The 18,707-nt window shown below is 43.6% G+C and overlaps 3 protein-coding genes, 1 long non-coding RNA gene and 1 other non-coding gene across 5 annotated transcripts; all 5 read left to right on the top strand.

Moving 5' to 3' along the window:
• Positions 1–3,838: 3,838 nt before the first annotated feature.
• LOC136432928 (chitin deacetylase 8-like) lies at positions 3,839–6,717 on the top strand. The gene is made up of 5 exons (XM_066424585.1): positions 3,839–4,185; positions 5,143–5,334; positions 5,566–5,954; positions 6,077–6,233; positions 6,507–6,717. The coding sequence occupies exons 1-5, from the start codon at positions 3,841–3,843 to the stop codon at positions 6,600–6,602; spliced, it is 1,179 nt and encodes a 392-aa protein (XP_066280682.1). The 5' UTR covers positions 3,839–3,840; the 3' UTR covers positions 6,603–6,717.
• Positions 4,861–4,932, top strand: Trnap-agg (transfer RNA proline (anticodon AGG)). The gene has a single exon. It is a non-coding gene; the product is annotated as a tRNA-Pro (tRNA).
• Positions 6,718–7,251: 534 nt separating the features above from the next.
• On the top strand, positions 7,252–11,088 carry LOC136432929 (chitin deacetylase 7-like). The gene is made up of 5 exons (XM_066424586.1): positions 7,252–7,863; positions 8,091–8,282; positions 8,524–8,900; positions 9,374–9,530; positions 9,694–11,088. The coding sequence occupies exons 1-5, from the start codon at positions 7,561–7,563 to the stop codon at positions 9,787–9,789; spliced, it is 1,125 nt and encodes a 374-aa protein (XP_066280683.1). The 5' UTR covers positions 7,252–7,560; the 3' UTR covers positions 9,790–11,088.
• Positions 11,089–11,179: 91 nt separating this feature from the next.
• Positions 11,180–13,292, top strand: LOC136432930 (uncharacterized). Its single transcript, XR_010755582.1, has 2 exons — positions 11,180–11,445; positions 12,024–13,292. It is a non-coding gene; the product is annotated as an uncharacterized lncRNA (long non-coding RNA).
• A 516-nt stretch (positions 13,293–13,808) lies between these two features.
• Positions 13,809–18,685, top strand: LOC136432931 (E3 ubiquitin-protein ligase Midline-1-like). Its single transcript, XM_066424588.1, has 6 exons — positions 13,809–14,537; positions 14,839–14,913; positions 15,702–15,914; positions 16,164–16,195; positions 16,442–16,579; positions 16,770–18,685. Exons 1-6 carry the CDS (start codon positions 14,046–14,048, stop codon positions 17,341–17,343), a joined length of 1,524 nt encoding a protein of 507 aa, XP_066280685.1. The 5' UTR covers positions 13,809–14,045; the 3' UTR covers positions 17,344–18,685.
• Positions 18,686–18,707: the final 22 nt, after the last annotated feature.

Below are 18,707 nucleotides of genomic sequence, written 5' to 3' on the forward strand. Positions count from 1 at the left end.
CAAATGTACACATAAAACCAGGGACAGGAAGCAATGGAGGGTCTGATATTGGAAGCTACCATGATCACAGACCTTCAAACATAAGGATGGAACTACGTGTAGGTATCCACCGTAAATCAGATTATAGGTGAAGAAACTAAATGTGAAATATGATTGAATTCAGCCAAACTTCATTATTTCGTGTTGTGAAAATCGATGATGTAATAAGATATGATTTCAATAGGAATTTTATGCCTCTTTCTACATTCATTGACACGGCAGCGCTCCCATATGTCATATTGACTACCAATCCCCCCCATTGAAGTTCTCCCGAACATGTATTTCCAGCGGAGCGATACCATTCCCTGGGGAAAGACTGGCACCGGGCCTGCCTGCGATGTGAGAAGTGCAATAAAGTACTACAGCAGGGCAGACATGCGGAGGTGAGGACGGCTGGAATAGGAAGATAAGTCCTGAAATACAACGATATCAGACTGGTGTTTAGACAGATCTATTCTACACTGATTATCTAGATAAGAAAAACGCGTTAAATCATATATCTCTGTCACAGATAATCTACATTTGATAAGACCCATTCAATCAGTTATTACGTTATATGATATGTTTCACACGCAGTAGACCTGATTCAAGCAGACATCACTTGCTTATTCTGGTGATGTGTATTTCTTACGTATATCGCCAGGGCGCGCGTCTGAACATTGGATCGTACAGCTGATCTTCATTATAAGAGCAGGACCGCATTGACATTGAGCATTGACCAGGCTCTTTTATCTACTTCCCTTCTCTTCCATGTTAATCACATTGCGTAAGCTCAGCACGTACGCCTTACGTCGACAGGACTACGTCTGATATCGTGCATATCGCATTACAATAAGACCCAATTAGTCACGAGTAACAAGGTAGGCAGCTAACAAGGGCTTACCAGATAATGAAGCGTGTAGGGGATTTAGCGAGAAAGATTGGCTGAGTACTTCGCACTGCAAGGAGATTGAAGTCAAATGAATTGCCTTAGGTGTGGAATTACCTCGGCGCCCCTCGCTAGACTGTATATTTATCACGTTTTGAATCTCTCTTCAAGTACAAGTTAGTACTCTCCGCTATAGCACTGTCGCCACTAAGATCTTCGATCAGAGTTTAATTGACTACGATTTCTGTGAATATCATTGTTGTCTGTCACTCAAATCATTGCGTCTCAAAGTCATATCTATAAGACTATTAAGAGCCTTACGGTTGATGTGGAAGAGGGCTTTGTTGCGTACATATACTCTGCCATTGTAACGTTACATGCACCCTATAACATCTCTGCACACAATCATCGAAACTTCTTAACATATTCTTTCTTCTGTGCCTAAGCATGACGGAAAGCCATACTGTGAGAAGCCATGTTATCGAGATCTGTTTGGCCCTGGAGGGATAATTTAGAAACGGTGAGAAATAGACTACTACGTATGACGTTCATTACACTGAGATAGACGACAATGTTGTAATGAATTTTAATGAAAAGGAAGAAGATAATAGATAAGTAACGAGTATCTGCACTGCGTCATTACGATTACATGTGTGCAAATTATAGGCTGCCCGCTGCATTGTTGTCATGGAATAAATGAATGTAACAGAAAAGCGGGTTAACTTGAACAGAGTGATGACATCTGGGTGGATGTGGTTACTATGCGTGTTGCATGTAATTTTACGGCTTGATTTTCCGTCAAACACAGATGATGACCTCACAGTGACGCCACGACAACCGAAACGACCTCGAGCTTCAAACAAACCCACGGCCAACGTTCGACTTCATCACCTTCGCTTGTCTGCCGTTTGCTGATATGCATTTTGTAATTTTGTCTCGCCACATGCGTCTTGACCGCATAGTTATGATAATTATAATATTTCTTTGCGATAGCTTCGGATCGCATGATTTCTTCCATTTCTCGTTTTGATATTCATTAAGTGTGTTACAATGAATTGTCATATAATTGTCCTTGCAATAACATGCATGGTCTATATATCTATATCTTGCTATACAGAAAAAAATACATCGATTGGATTGCTACCGTGTTTATAATAGGCACACTCTTTGACCCCATCCCGCCGCCTAGCGAATGTGAACAAAACTGAAGCAGACAGAGGCGCCATCCTTTCCACTGTAGCCTACAAATGATCTTTTCCACGGGGTATGTCTTTATCAATTAGGCATATGGAAGCAAAACTGCCCAATAGGATATTGTCTTTAAACAATTATATGATTGGTGATTTGTTGTACGAAGTCCAATCTTGTGCCGTTATCTGCATAGTTAGTATGTTATACACAGGAAACTTACATGGTATAGGTATTCAGGAATTGTTTATTTATCAGTAACGTTATATGCAGTTGTTCTCGCACGTTGGTAGCTTTTGGCTAAGTATTAATCACATGTAGGTACATCGCATATTTAAGGTTCGTGTATTCAACGTTTTGAGTAGGAAACAATGTAACGTTTTTATGGATTTCTAGGGATAGGTTTTTATAGCCAAATGAAGATTCTGTTTACAACAATATTTCACTTATTCCAGATTGATGTAAATGTAACATGGGAAGATGAAATGTATTCAAAGAGATGCAAAAGTATTGAGAGTAGGATAAGTTATCATGATTGAAAATCAAATGATCTATGGTGCAAACAAGACAACGTTCAATGTAGCGTTAAACCAAATGCTGAAAAGAACGAATAACCAATGTACCGTGTCTTCTCAAGTGACTGATGACCTCAATTATGGTAAGTCTCGGGACGACGTATCAGATTTTGAAAGACATATAGCAATCTACCCGGAGACAAATTATTCCGTCGAGAAGATGAGCAGATTTTTGTCGGTGTCAAATATAACTTGAATATTGACAATTGTTGATGATTGTATGTACGTTTGTTACGGTGATGTCTATGCTCTGCACGAAATAATTACAAGACATTTTTAAAGTTGACCTTTATTCTTCAATACCAGCTACAGTGATTATTTCGTGTCCATTCGTACTTGTAGTAGAACCCGTGGAATTCTGCTGTGTGCTGTATGGAACTTGATAGCCATAAGAAGCTAACGTGTCAATGGGGATAGCCCCGTCATATTGATTACGACAGACCGAATAAAGACGCTCAAGAATGATCTAAGTCTTCTTGTATTTCTCTACAGCTATATCCAAGAACTTAACACCGCTTTCGCACAATGTTATGTTTGCAACATTCAATGAAAATCACCACGATAGTGAATATCGATGATGTGGTACATTTTGATTTACAAAATAACCGAGTTGATGATAGGAGCACCGTAACACCATCGTTACTTGTAGGTTCAGTCCATGATGTGTACACAGCATGATAAGCGTCGGTGTCTATGTTTGTCCGTGTGGACTTCAGACGCAGGTGTGAGTCTGTTTGGGTACGTGTGTGGCGTGGGAAACTTATGTCATTCATATATAGGTACCTATATATGAATGACATAAGTTGGTGTAGGCAAGTTGTATCTTGTTCTCAGACGGATGTATCTGATATTGATTTAATATTTGAATAAGAGTTGATTTTGTTATAGATTATGGCAGTCATGTGGTAAAAGTCGTCCGAACGACGTAAAGGCACTAAAACGTGCATGATAATGGTACAGAGATTCAACACACAACAAAATAAATCATAACGTATCCATCAACGCATAACGTTAGTGAAATTCAAACTTGTCAGATCATTTGTTTCCCACCGTATATGCCACAGGTACTAGAAAGTTCCAATCATCGATCTCCGTGCCTGTGATCTGACCCATGATATAGCGGACATTGGTCGGATAAACATCAGATGACGACCAAATAATCACGCGCCTATGTCGTACCCAGGGACGTCAGGTCAGTATTACCGGACAGCAAGCATGGCGGTCTGGCGTGTGGCTACATGCGTGCTCCTTCTGGCGGCCGGCGGGCTATGCGCGCCTTGCACCGTGACAGAGTGTCAGCTGCCCGACTGCCACTGTAGCGGGACGGTCGTGCCAGGTAACCTGAACCCCGCCAACACCCCACAGATCGTGCTGGTGACGCTCACAGACGCCATCCGCCAGGACCTGGACTTTAACTACTACTCCAAACTCTTCAACCCCAACAAGACCAACCCGAACGGCTGTCTCCCCACCTTCACTGTCTTCGTGTCCCATCCCTACACTAACTACTATGAGGTACGTGCAGTATTCCCTGATAGAGCTGTGGGCATTTCGATCATGATCAGTCTGGTAAACAACAGTCAGACAAAAAATGTTGAAAGTTACAGATATACGAAAAATCGTAACGTCACCAAGATATGTTACTTTAAAATATTGGTGAAAATAAAGGGTTACTCTAACTGCTGATCTGAGAATGATGCATCAACATTCATAGGTCTTTACAACTTTTACAAAATGTCGATATTTCGACCCTTCCCGGTGAAAAACATAGTCGAATGTTTGTGACAGGTAAGTATCCTAGATAATACAATGTGTGGAATGACATTGCACTGAAAGTCTACAACATTTGTCAGTTTGCCTTAGATTGTACCTGTTACAATTGTTGTGCAATAAACTTTGACTTGACTTGACAACAAAACACGATATATACAACTGCATAAAGGTATAAGCACATCTTGGATATGTGTCAGTAATACTGTATCAGCAGACTAAGTTCTGTTGCATCGCTGTAAAATGACTTCGGTTGCGCGTCCTAGCGGATTGTATAATGCCGCGATCCTAGCGGATTGTATGATAAGTGCAACCACCTTGCGCCAGCTGCCACTCAGCGCCGAGGCGTCTGGAAGGTTAAATCGCTAACACATGTTGCTCTTCGATAAAAGAACCTAGATGTTACACCTTCCTATTGGTGGCTCGTTGGTCTAGTGGCATGATTCTCGCTTAGGGTGCGAGAGGTCCCGGGTTCGACTCCCGGACGAGCCCGTCATTTTGCTATCATAATTTTAGTAGGTGTATCAAAGACCTTTCAACAAAGACCTTTCAACAAAGGTGTATCATACACCTTTATGGTCTATCTTCATGCTTCAATTTTGCTCATAATCACATACCTAGTTGGTGACAAGACAAAACTGCTACATCCACTTTGGCTTACTCAAAGTTATATTTTCTCCTAACTTGTTACTGCCTCACCAGGTGCAGACCATGCACTCTCTACGGCACGAGATCGCCGATAACTCCGTGACCCGCCGCGGCCCGGCGTCCTGGTGGGCGGAGGCCAACTCCACCGAGTGGGAGAACGAGGTGGGCGGGATGCGGGAGATCCTGACCAAGTGGGGACAGATCCCGGCAGAGAACATCAAAGGCTTCCGCGCTCCTTATTTACAGGTGATTCTGATGAAACATTCTTTGCTGTCGAGATGGATTAGAACTAGATTAGAACAAAACATCTAGATTAGAACAAAACAAAGTCCGTCTACCCTTAATGCAGAGAAGTCCATTGAGTACCATAATCTGGGGCTTTTTTTGCGGCCACTTGCTACATTTCGTCTCCATTCCCCCGTATACTCTTCCCTTACATGCTTACATGTTAATTGTTATACTTACCTCTGTCCACAGAATGGAGGTGACACGGAGTTCGAAGTTCTGGCGGCGACGCTGAAGCTAACCTATGACACGACCCGTCCTACCCGCATGTTCATGCGCCCGCCCTTGTGGCCGTACACTCTGGACTACGACACCATCCAGGAGTGCGCCATCCCACCCTGTCCGACAGCCTCGTACCCAGGCTTCTGGGAGGTGCCCATCATCGACCTACAGGACGAGAACGGGAACCCGTGCAATGAGCTGGCCGCCTGCGCCAAGCCCGGCTCTGAGGAGGCCGCCTACCTCCTACTGAAGTCCAACTTTGACCACCACTACAACAGCAACAGGGCACCCTTCCACGTACCCCTCACCGCAGGCTGGTTCCAGGCTTCTCCAGACATCACCTTTGAGGCCACGCGCAGGTATGACACAGTTAGAGTATTTGACTTGGAGTTGATTTTATTCTGCGACATTATGTAATTCTTTTAAGGTTAAGTGTATTAAAATTCAGTTAAGTGCAGTAAAATTCTTTTTTTTTACCCAGGTTCTTTGATGACATCATGGACATGGACCACGTGTGGCTGGTGACCATCAGCCAGGCCATAGAATGGGTCCGGAACCCCACACAGAACGACGAGCTGAACGAGTTCGAGCCGTGGAAGTGTGCTGGTGACCCGCCTGCGGTGTGCGACGAGAATGCGGTGAGTCGTGACTTTTATATTCTTATCTAGTTTTAGCACAATAGACCAAAATGTTTACTACAACTAACGTTAGTACAAGCTCGAAGGTCTCGATATCGTACATGTATAAGACCCATGGTTCATTAAGATTTGATGTCACGGTATCATGATTTTGAGTGCATGTGAAAGATTGTGATCACCATTTCTAACAGCTCTGATACTAATAGGGCAGCCTTAGGCCATAAGGAAGAAATATTTGGCCTATAACATCACGTGCTATGTCTCCCATCACAGGTGAACACCTGCAGGTACGGAGACGACGTTCTCATCACCTGCACCACGCCCTGTCCTCCTACCTACCCTGGCATCGGTAACCCGGATGGGAACTAAGCAACAGACCATACGGGGAGAAACGGCACTGAGAAGAACGGGATAGAGTAACCAACAACAACTCTTCCAGCAAATTACTAGCTCCTACAAAAAAATATTGTTGGTCCTGTAACTTTGCAAAATTGCTAAGTCTATGCTTCCTTCTTTATGCAGTTATTTTCCTCCACCTGTGTGGATCTTGTTGCACTACTACTGCGACATCTTCATCTGTGAGTCTAGACGCCTATTATTTGATAAATGCCAATCAGAATAAATCAACATATCTAAAATTTTCTGTCGGAGTCTTTTTTTCGTTTGTATGGCGTTATCGTAATTGTACGGTCATGGTTATAGCCTGTGTTCCGATACCCTCTAATCCTAATCCTTACATAGGGGTGTCGGAACATAGGGGTGTCGGAACATAGGGGTGTCGGAACATAGGGGTGTCGGAACATGGGGGCGTCGGAATATAGGGGCGTCGGAACATAGGGGTGTCGGAACATGGGGGCGTCGGAATATAGGGGCGTCGGAACTTTTAGGGGCGTCGGAACTTGTAGGGGCGTCGGAAGATCATTGGGTTTGATAAAATAAAGATGATATAGTTTTATGCATGGCAAAGAACAGCTATTAATCCTCATTAGTCAACCAGTACTCGAACCACAATAAACGTTGTTGCATGCGGGGGTCGATATGGGACTTCGGCAAACTGAATGATCAAATGTTGACGTTACGTTACATGATGGTCGAACTTTGTACCCAAACATGTGTATCTTGGGGAGGGGACATGTAGAGCTGGCTCACCAACCAACAAACAAGATCAAGCATCACCGTGATTGACTGATCCTGAAAGCAATGTCACACTATTGTAGTTGAGAGTATATTTTGGAGATGTATCCACTAGAACCTTTCACCTGTCCGAGAAGGTACGTCTCCTGTCAACATTCTGAGTTCATGCGGGACGAATGACGTAACTGTAGTAATGTCGACCCAGTGTACCGTTACGTTCGTGGTCCTTCTGTCAGTGGTTGGCGGGCTGTGCGCGCCTTGCTCCCCCCACACGTGTAAGTTACCGACCTGCCTGTGTAGCGGCTCCAGGATCCCGGGCGGACTGGCCCCGGAGAACACCCCACAGATCGTGCTGATCACCCTGACGGACGCCGTCACACCCGAGCTGAACTACACTTTCTACACCAAACTCTTTAATTCCAGTAAGACCAACCCAAACGGCTGCCCTCCCACCTTTACAGCATTCGTGTCGCACAACTATACCAATTATTTTGAGGTTAGTGGTCTACCTATTTAGACATTGCCGTGAAAGCAGTCGAAGGAGGGTGTATGAAACAATGTTCATACTGTACATGTCTTACGCGATATTCTGACCACAGCAGTCATTTGAAGAATTACAACAAGTCTGACGTCTTTGAGATTCCACTTTGAGACGAAACTAATTCCAGCTCGAATCTGATAATGCCATCTTCATTCTTGTCCTAATTTTTGGCAACTCCTCAGGTGCAGACCCTACACGCGTTGGGGCATGAGATCGCAGACAACAGCATCACCCGCCGGAATGATTCATCATGGTGGAAGCAGGCAAACGCAACCGAATGGGAGAGCGAGGTGGGTGGTCAGCTGGAGATCCTCAAGAAGTGGGGCCAGATACCGGCAGAGGACATCAAGGGATTCCGTGCTCCTTATTTACAGGTGAGTAGAGACAGCGGAAGTTGCCCACAAGTATGAGTAGATGGTGTGGTAAAAGAAAAATTGAAATCTTGACCCTCTGAAACGCCATTTGCTTCATTTTTATGGGCACATTTTGCCAGTTCACTTACTGAGTAAGTTAAATGACATCTCTATTATTGAGAAAAAAACAAGGGTTTCAGCTTGATTTGGAGGGGGGAGGGGGCAAAATATCAATGTACAGTATCTATTCCACATCTTACAGAATGGAGGTGACACAGAGTTCAAAGTTCTGTCAGGGACGCTGAACTTCACGTACGACACGTCCCTCCCTGAGTTCACGCCGCCCCACATGTGGCCTTACACGCTGGACTTCGACTCTACTCAGGAGTGCGACTTCCCTCCCTGCCCTAACGCCTCGTACCCAGGCTTCTGGGAGGTCCCCATCACCAAACTGGTGGACGAGAAAGGGCTGTGTAATGATCTAGCATCGTGCGTTAAGTCAGACTCGGAGTGGCTTGCCTACATGCTGCTCAAGACCAACTTCATCCAGCATTACACCAGTAACAGGGCGCCCTTCCACATCCCCATGTCGGCAGCCTGGTTCATGGAGTCCAACTTCACCTTGAACGCCACGCGCAGGTACGTTTACAGGTTACATATTGCGTAGTCTCTGTCATACCAATTATGATCGACAAAGCTAATGATAACCCGGTTTCCTTAGCAAACTATATCCTTTAATGAATAATTCAATCTATTAAGGCTATGTATTTAGCCATAAAAGGAGCGTGGTTTAGACTGCACATTACCATCGGAAACATGAATTAATATTCTAAGAATCAGTGACAGATAGACATTTTAACGAGTGTCAGCTGCCATTGTAAAGTAGCTTTCGGAACAAAACTGCACTAAAGTAATGGATGTCACTCGAAACGTCCGGAAATAAATCTCCGAATATTTATCCAGTTGTAGAGTTTGAATTTCTCCTTATATAAAGTAATGGAAGTTATCTTGACTTTCGCCTTAAGATAGGCTGATTAGGTATCCTTAGGTTTCTTCTTGGAAACTTTATAAACATGTTTGGATGTTGACATAGATAGAACTCTCTCCCTTAGATTCTTCAACGATCTGGTCGGTCTGAAGGACGTGTGGGTTGTCACCATCAGCCAGGCGATAGAGTGGATCCGGAACCCCACGCAGAACATCGACCTCATGGAGTTCGAGCCGTGGAAATGTGACAAGGAACCGCCGGTCGTGTGCGCCGATTCTGCGGTAGGTTCACGTTGCCAATATTTACTAGAATCTCTCTTCAATATTGACATTTTCAATTTGAATTTCATAACGATGGTGTTTGGAGTGTTACTACATAAGATTATGACAACATGCAACTATTCTAACAATGTAAGGCTGAATCTTGATATAATACTTGTTACAGGTGAACACGTGCAAGTACGGCAGTCACTACCTGTACACCTGCACCACGCCCTGCCCCAACCACTATCCTGACTACGGCAACCCGGATGGGAACTAACAACATTTTGTCAACTCGTCGAATTCATAAGGGAGCCAGAAATCAGTTGAACTTGGACTCAAGACGAGTGAACACTGCGAAGTTTGAGACTACGCAAATATTGATGCGCAATACAGATAGCACAAAATGTAGGGTAAACCTAAACACCTCACCCGAACTCATCCGAACTCATCCGAGTCTAATATGCAGTGTACACGGGGCAAGGACTTTATGTGACGCTCTGGATACATTGTCTATACAGTTATGAATAAAGAATATGAAGCAGGTGGTAAGTATTTACCAGCCGTTTTTCATGTTTTTCAATTAGTTTCCATTCCATTAGATAACATTTACGTGCTAGCACTTGTGATTTGAGGCTGAAAAACACGTTGTGCACAGTTATTATGAGTCAATTGCGATAAAATTGTGCTATGCTATATATATATATATAATCTATTACCAAAACAACATCTACCATCTTATTGTCCTGTCGTCTGTAAAAAATGGTAATAGCGGACATAAGGGGACCCAAACAATGAAAATCCAATATCGCAGGCGGACATTCCTTCTCATCTTGGGTAACATGAAAAAAATGGTAAATACTTCAGACTTGCTGCATATTCTTTACATTCTTCATATTTGCATAGACAATGTATCCAGAGCGTCACACAAAGTCCTTGTCCCATGTACACTTCATATTAGACTTGGATGAATTCTGGTGAGTTCGGATGAGTTTGGGTGAGGCATACCGCAAAAGGGACATTACTTGTTTCTGTTTTCTGTCAAATGCGATAATAGTAGGTCTGTCAAATGTCTGTGTGTCTGTATAGCTCCCCCGTCCACCTGGTTGCTGTCACTTTTAATGACACCTTAATGACAGAAAATCAAAACTTTTACATTATCTCGTTATGATAACGCTACTGAGAAGCACGCTACCACGAAGTCGCCGATCCTTCGCTAAAATCTGTCGTCACTGATCACGATGTGTAGCAACCTGGAACGCAACTTACTTTGAACATAGTTGTTAGAACAGTCTTTTGTCGATTTGACCAGTACTGTTCAAAGGAAATGCTTAAAAGCTGTTGTCATTCTAAATCATCATCATTAATATAATCGCTGTCAATTAAAAGCTGTCAAAGGGGTGTTTTAGTCACAAAACTGAAATAAACAGACTGAATTTTGTTGAGCGGAGACATTATTGCCTGCTATGTCTATATATCCGGGACTGTTGTCTTGTCTAGGCTGTATGTAGAGATGTTCACGGTGGATGTGTGTACATAACGTTTCTATTAAATCATGTCTTTCGTCCTCGCTGGGCCACAGGTTTTTTTTAAAACAATTGTGTCATACGCAATTAAACACGCACTTATGCCCTAGTTCACACGTATGGGTGGGTGGGGTGTTGAAAATATCACAGGCCCAGTTTGGGCGCACCCCATTCCTTTATAGTTCAACTGTCAGACAGACACTCCTGGTAAAGGTTAACGAGAGACACGCATCTGGCAGGCTCTTGAATAGCTTGTATCTCATCGGGACAGACACATGGCGTCGGCAAGCGCAGAGGAAACAAGAAAGAACCTTGAGGTGGTTCTGCTCGGAATGCTCGGCACCGTGTTCATGGTGCTGGTGGTGTTGATGATCTGGGTCCACTAGAGGGACTGACACGACACAGGCAAGGTAACCACACGGGGCTGGAAACGTCACGCACTCATATTTCATTATGGTCGACGTGAATGTCTTTAATGTCAGCTAAATGACTGGCTTCGCGTGCTACAAAACCAAAGGTCTGTGGTTTAACTAAAGAAATCAGGAAATGTGAACGGTGCATTCAATAGTACCATGTAGTATACGGTGTATGTTCTACCTAGTAATTTTTATGTCATCGTTAGATAAATTAATTTATATCTAACTCATTATTTGATATATAAAAAGCGGACAGCAAATCTCCATCTACTCTATACTCTACTTCAGATATACATAGACACAGATACTCTCAATGATAGGCACCGAAACAGCCGGAACGTATGCGTAGTTGAAAGGCTTATCATGTGTCGGTAAACCCAACCCAGGTTGCGTACTGTATATGTAAACTGTGGAACATTATCCTTTGGCATGACAAGACACTCAGATCTTGATAACCGTAATGTGTATGACATCATACAGAATTGTGTGTTCTTTTCTATGATACCTTTTGTGATTTTAAATTAGCTAAACATCAGTTGAAGCTGAAGTCTGCTATCTCTCCTCCCTGACAGACGGTGACGACATGCCGCAGTAGGTGGAACAGGCGGTACAACTTCTCATCCCTGGGTAGAACTCTCACGCCTGGCGCTGAGGTGGACCCGATGGACTCCCAGCCGTACATTCCTCTTCACAGCTACTCATGTTTGGACACGACAAAGGACACGTCAACTAAGGAACTATCGATGTATTACAAGCAATATCTGCAAATGGAACAGAAAAGACACTGCCATGACTTTACCTGTTTTCAGTGCTAGGTAGTAGGTAGTAAATTTCATTAAGATCAAATCTTCTTGCTTGCAGTTGTACTGATATCTGCCTAGCTATATGTATGATTCATGCAGATTCGGAAACTTCTAGCATTCTCACATTTTGGAATTGATGCAGGTTTCCATCACGTTGTGCATACGTCTTTTGATTTATGCATATTTCCTAATGTATATTTACTTTTTCTAATTCATGCATATTTTGAAGTTACGTCTCCGGAATCAATGCATTTGTTCATTTCTTCAAATCTTACTCATCATTCTAACTCTGATCAGCGCCACCCGGTCACTTTAATCAAAGGGGTCCACGATTGACAAAAACATTAACAAATGTGATTGGATTGAATTAACGATATGCCAGAATTATGAAAAAGAAATACAAAGGTTCCGGGAAAAGGGGATGACTAAAATGCGAAATGAAAATTCTAAAAAGATCATGCGTTGATTAAGATAATATACCCAGCATGAAAAAAATTTGAAATGCATTGATTTGCATGAAGTTCGAGTTGTATATTTGCTTACATCATGGATATGTATGTTTCAGAAGAATATGTGTACATAAATGGAAACGCTTATCACTGAATAACAGGAATATTACTCCATCACCTAGATTAACCTTCAGATGATTAACCCAGTACGAGTGTCCTATATTATTTGCGCATGGCTCCATTAGTTCAGACAGATTTAGGTTCTGAACTAATAAGACCCAACATCATACATGTATTATAGCACATACATTACAGAATCACCCTCATGCATAAGCATATGTTATATAGACAGAATGTACGACGAAGAAGTTAATTGGTCTTATGTTGCAAGCCCAATCCCACGAGCGCTGGTTGCCATCCCGGAAGGGTTACGTCACGTCCAAATGGCAGGCTTCTGCCTTGAGTAATAAATTGTACATGTACTCGACTAACCCTGAAATACATGCAAACTTGGACTAACAAAACAGGACTGTCTTTGCAGAACAATGGCATAATCATGACATGAAAATAAAATAAGATGAGAAACAAACTCGTGTGTTCTACTCTGACTTTAAACTTTATTGACATACATTGCAAAATGCCGTCATATGCTGATTTGGCAGAAGCACGAGATACAAAAGTCAAACGCCGAAAGGCATTTAAATTAGAAAAAATAAATGTATTCATGATGTAATCCGTTCAAATTCCAATTTTATGAATAGAAAATAAGCGTCTGGCGTCTTGCTAAATTTGAAATCAGAGGACAAACCGAATGGAGACAACATCGTGTTAATGGTAAAAGGTGAAGAGAGTTCAGGGAATACAACAAATCAATAGCGTTGGGAACTACGGCCAACATCCACTGTGACTCTCAGGTACAATCCATAAAGTGTCCCCCGTACGGTTCTTAACCCCTGTTAGACGCCGACCTACTGCCGGATGTCCGTTCGATGACTAACGATTGTCCGTTTGTTTGGTCCAAACATCGCTACGTGACAGGACCGGCTCAGGTAGCGACAAAACAGAGCTGCGCTGCGCAGGGGAGCATTTCATGCAACTTCGGAAACAAGGACAACACACTCTCCAGGGCACTTCACAGGCACTTCTTACTATGGTAACTACACAGTCATTTTGTTGTCGGGCCGCGTCACCTACTTGAAATTCGATACTAAGGATCAAATATTTGTCAGCATACTCGCAGTAAGGAACTGTCGGGAAAACCATGGCAGCGTGGCGACCATGTTGAGACCGTGTACTGTCAGCTCCACTACTGCACTAGTACCTGTCCAAGAGGTGTGAAGAAATGTCGTCAAAGTCGATAGAATCTAGAAGAAGGAGCCGAAGTAAGTCAACGTCAAGAAAGCAGTCGGAACACGCCGAAGAGGAGTGTAGGCCGCATACACCTGACACCCGTGTCGCCCTCTCCACCTCCCAGGACTTTCCGGAGGATTTGGAGACAGTAGACCCATCAGATGGCTCCCCTGATGTCGACCGGTTTACGCCCTACCATCGTGATGTTCTGGAGAAGAGCGTCACCCTTCCCGAAATTGACGTCAACATGGACAGCCTGAAGCAGCGGGTTCGGCGGTACCGAGAGGAGAAGGGCCGTCCCATGAACGGGATACACGTCAAACTGCCCTCCGTACGGAAAACATGCGCCAGACACCGTGAGGACAGCCTGGAGCTAGCACTGTACTGCGAGACGTGTAAGGAATGTATGTGTTACAAGTGTGCCCTGGCAGCGCACAAGGATCACAACGTAGAGCCTGTAAGCACAGCGGCCAAGAAGAAAAAGGTAAGGACGTTTGAAGAAAAATAAAGATAGTATTATGTGACAGAGACACACAAATTTGTCTCGATATTTCGTATACTATCGTTTATTGACAAAGATTCCAATTATGGCAAGTGTAGCACGATTGTTGCCATTCGTCTTTTGGGCCTTCTCGAAACAACAGCCGCCATCTTTCAAGGAGGTTATATGCAGGAGTCACACACTTGGAAGTGTTAAAAGAAAGCGTTGAGTTACATCCTACAGGAAGGCAGCTGGACGTACTAGAGAGTTGAGACATTTACACTTGCTCTATTTCTGCACCCAGGAAAGGCTGTTAACCAGGCGGAACGCTCTGAGTGAGATGGTGGAGAAATCGTCTCAGCAGTTAGGGGCGGTGGAGGTATGTAAAACAGCTACATGTGCTTGCAATTGATCTGTACACACTGAACAGCAACACTTTGGGACACTCACTGAGTGGTTTCCTCAGCAAGAATTACACAGAGGCAGAGAAGAACTTACGTTCATGGAAAACGCAGTGGTGCATGGTGTTGTAATTGGTGCCTCCCATTACATAAGTCAGGAGCAAGAGTTTGAATATAGGTAACGGCGAGTCTGGCAAAAGCAGTTGAGCAAACAGTAGAGTAGACGTTAGCTTCAAGCTGACAATAAAAGAAAGGGGAGACATTCTGAAAGTAGGTTAAAAGTACAGAAGTCGTGTGTTGCGAAATATATGTGGAGTTGTTTTGGCTTAATATTCAATTCAGGTCAACAGTTGTTATCATGGATTGCATACAGTGATTATGGGCAGGGGGATCAAATCCGCAATGTTCCCTCTTTATCTTTTTTTTACAGGATATATACTTTTAAATCTTATGATAATCTATTATGTGCATTGACCAAAAGTGTTTCGATGCAAAACAGAAACGATTACAGCTATACTTGGAAACCCCGTGATCCTCCGTTTCACAGCTTGAACGCGCTTTAGCCACTCGGAACTGTTTGACCCCTTCTTACTCAACAGTCTGATAGTCTTTGATGAGGAGCCGAACGGCTGGAGAGGATGCAGATTAAGCAGGTGGTTATCGATCCGCAGACAAACAATGTCAATGGCGGATTATCCCGAGCCGTTCGTCTTCCTTTCTGCCCTAACGTTATGTCGTCACTCAAAACCATCAATATTCTATCCAGGAAAAATGCAGAGAAGCTAAGGTGAGGATTGAATCAGAGATCCTGGGACTGATGTCGACCATAGACAGACGACAGCAGATGTTGTTTCGTCGGCTGGACAAGGACAAACAGGCCAAGGAGGAGTACATCCAGGAACAGATGACGCTCTGTGGTCAGGAGGTCGGCCTCATAGACCGGGCTCTCTGCAAGGAGGACTCAGTGGAAATTCTGGAGGTAATACTTACATTGCGAGGTTCCCTAGTTTATCTCACTGTACTTTCCCTCACCAGGGGTACAATGACTCCAAAATGCATGGCAATGTTGAGCGTAATATAACGTTGAGGGCTGTTTCATTTGTATGTTACTTAGAATATAATAACTCTTCTTCCCTGAATGTCTAAATTTCTTTTGATTTCCTATTAGATGGTCACATTGAATATCATTTTATCCTTGACCTCACGTAATTTTATGTCCTCTTTACAGGTGGTCGGATCGATCGAAACCGGCTTGAGAAGGTAAGTTGTTTAGAGGTCTGTAGAATTGACTACCTGCTACTGAAATGATTACAATAAAGCAAAAGAGCTATACAAAGTGACAGTTCATATGATTATTTTCCTATAGACTACTAAAACATCTCTCTCAATGAGCTTTTACAATGCTTTCTAATTCTTCACTCGGTGGTGTGTCAGTCAGTGCTGAGTGCCCCTCCCCCACATGGCCCATGATTGTCGAAAATCAATTCTTTTACGTTTTGCATGCAGCCGACTGAGGCAGAATCCAGCCGACCTGGCGTCGTTTGACCACCTGAAGTTAGACCTGTCCGAGCAACAGAGAGTGGCAGAGAGGATTACCTTCTCCAGCTGTAATGGAGGACTGTCCCTAGATCAGCACATGACGAGGTGAAAAAATTTTGATGAGTATTATATACATTCATCAGATTGGTAACGAAGAACAAGACTATCCTGAACTGATCTATACTGGAGGAAGACATAGCAGCACAAGTAGAATAGCTAACTGAAATCTCAATGTGATTGTGGATTCAAATAAAGACAAAGTCCATTCAATGCATAATTTTGGCCTTTGTTTCAGGTTAAAACCGATGGTCCCTTTCAAGCTGGACCCAAAGACGGCCAGCAAGAAGCTGCGAATACTGAACAGTGGCAAACAGGTGGAGTACCGGGAGCACATCCCCGAGCCTGTGGGGTCACGGCGCGGCCTGCACACTGTCATTGGCAACCTGCCCGTCACAACCGGCAAGCACTACTGGGAGGTTACCGTGAACAGGAGCCTGGACTACCGCATCGGCATCTGTTACAAGACGGCAGACGGAGCCCCTGCCGCCGCTGGCGAGGACAAGAACTCCTGGGTGCTGTGCCTGGGCTACCCGAACAGGTTCACCGCCATGCACTACCACAAGCGGGTCCTGGTGTTTTCACCCTTCTACAGGAGTAGAATCGACGGGATCCGGAAAATCGGTGTACACCAGGACTATGACTTAGGCTACCTGGCCTTTTTCTCGGCGAACTCTGGGGAGAGAAAATTGTTCTTGTACGCGTTCCACGCACAGTTCGAGAAGCCTACGTACCCGCTGTTCTATGTCGGTCAGGGGAAGCTGACGATTCACACGGGCCTGAGTGTTCCCAAGGACCTACCTACCTCATGATTCCAACCTTAACACTGTCAGCCGACACACCGTGTTGGATCCGGACTGCTGTTGCATGAAGCTTCATTGACTTTTTAGTGATAGTAAAGAAAACTAATGCTATCGTAAATTATTTCGAACACAAGGTGTTGGACAAAGCAGTCTGGAAAATTCCATTCATATCTTGAATCAAGCATTCTTTTTTTCAAACAAACGAGGGTAGAAAATAACCCAATCAGCTAATGTAACCAGCTTAGACTCGCAGTACTGAACTATAATCACCTTTCAACATTGAGAAAACTGCTTCGATGTTTTTTTCTAATTAAGGCATGCTTTAAACGTTGTCGTCAGCTGCGTCATGCATGATCGGTTTGGAACAAAAATGTCTTCAAGTAAGTGTGTAAGATTTGGAAAACCTGTCCAGATACGCATTCATGGACTCCGGAATTGCTTCCTACCTAAACTTAATGGTGGTATCCATTTGAGGATTACATCACGGTGGTCACGAATTATTCCGCAATGATGAGGATCATGAACGCACCATTGGAACACACAGGATGATTTCACAGCTTCAGGGCCCCGTAATGTAATATTTTCTCACTGCTAGGCTTCACTATTGCGTGACCAAGTGTATGATTGAGTCGGGCATGTTGTGAAAACGCCAAGACTGTACATAAAAGGGTGCCTACCTATGTTTTACGCCAAGTGCCCTCCAGAGCTCTCATGGCGATGTTGTCGATCGAAGTGTTGGAGTTGTGAGCACTCTAGCGTACTGTGTCCTTCAACGATTTCGTTTTACATTCGCAAGGTCAATAGACTGATTGTCATTCCATGTTCCTGAAATAACATCATGCTCTTCAAGAAATCCTGTTGATCTATTGTTAATCTGAGTGACAGAAGAGAGTTGAAACAGTCGTCTATGATTGGTGTTATGTTACATAATCCACTGTTGTGTGTATCATAAGTGTTTTGTGATGCTTTCAAACACTGCTGACCTGTGCTGATATTTATTATAAACTGTCACTACCTTACAAGAATACATTCATTCATCAGTCCATAGCTCAGGCTTTTGTACCTATTGCTAATCAATACCATATGTGCACACCAATGACGTGCATTTCAGCTCGTTCATCATGTTAAAGCGGCTTTCTAACCTTGAATACGTGTCACACTGTAATAAGAAAACATGCTTGTTTCAGAATAAACTGACAAAGAGTCTAACCCCCATCAATAATACCCTTTCTGATCTACAAGCAAACATGCGAGGCATATAATGTTATTCAGGTTATTATGCAGGTTATAGTATCGGCGTTCCTTTCATACAGTCTCCACCAGACTCGGTGGGTAGCTGGCCGCTGGAATAGTAGAAATTGGTCAAACCGATT

The sequence above is a fragment of the Branchiostoma lanceolatum genome, chromosome 4 (assembly GCF_035083965.1).
Source record: "Branchiostoma lanceolatum isolate klBraLanc5 chromosome 4, klBraLanc5.hap2, whole genome shotgun sequence".
Lineage (NCBI taxonomy): Eukaryota > Metazoa > Chordata > Leptocardii > Amphioxiformes > Branchiostomatidae > Branchiostoma > Branchiostoma lanceolatum.

Excerpts from the sequence above, each read along its gene's own strand:
- LOC136432929 (XM_066424586.1), top strand. The coding sequence starts at position 7,561 with ATGTCGACCCAGTGTACCGTTACGTTCGTGGTCCTTCTGTCAGTGGTT. Across the intron at positions 8,283-8,523 it reads TCCGTGCTCCTTATTTACAG|AATGGAGGTGACACAGAGTT; the intron begins GTGAGTAGAGAC and ends CACATCTTACAG. Across the intron at positions 8,901-9,373 it reads ACCTTGAACGCCACGCGCAG|ATTCTTCAACGATCTGGTCG; the intron begins GTACGTTTACAG and ends TCTCTCCCTTAG.
- LOC136432931 (XM_066424588.1), top strand. The coding sequence starts at position 14,046 with ATGTCGTCAAAGTCGATAGAATCTAGAAGAAGGAGCCGAAGTAAGTCA. Across the intron at positions 14,914-15,701 it reads AGCAGTTAGGGGCGGTGGAG|GAAAAATGCAGAGAAGCTAA; the intron begins GTATGTAAAACA and ends TATTCTATCCAG. Across the intron at positions 15,915-16,163 it reads ACTCAGTGGAAATTCTGGAG|GTGGTCGGATCGATCGAAAC; the intron begins GTAATACTTACA and ends TCCTCTTTACAG.
- LOC136432928 (XM_066424585.1), top strand. The coding sequence starts at position 3,841 with ATGTCGTACCCAGGGACGTCAGGTCAGTATTACCGGACAGCAAGCATG. Across the intron at positions 5,335-5,565 it reads TCCGCGCTCCTTATTTACAG|AATGGAGGTGACACGGAGTT; the intron begins GTGATTCTGATG and ends CTCTGTCCACAG. Across the intron at positions 5,955-6,076 it reads ACCTTTGAGGCCACGCGCAG|GTTCTTTGATGACATCATGG; the intron begins GTATGACACAGT and ends TTTTTTACCCAG.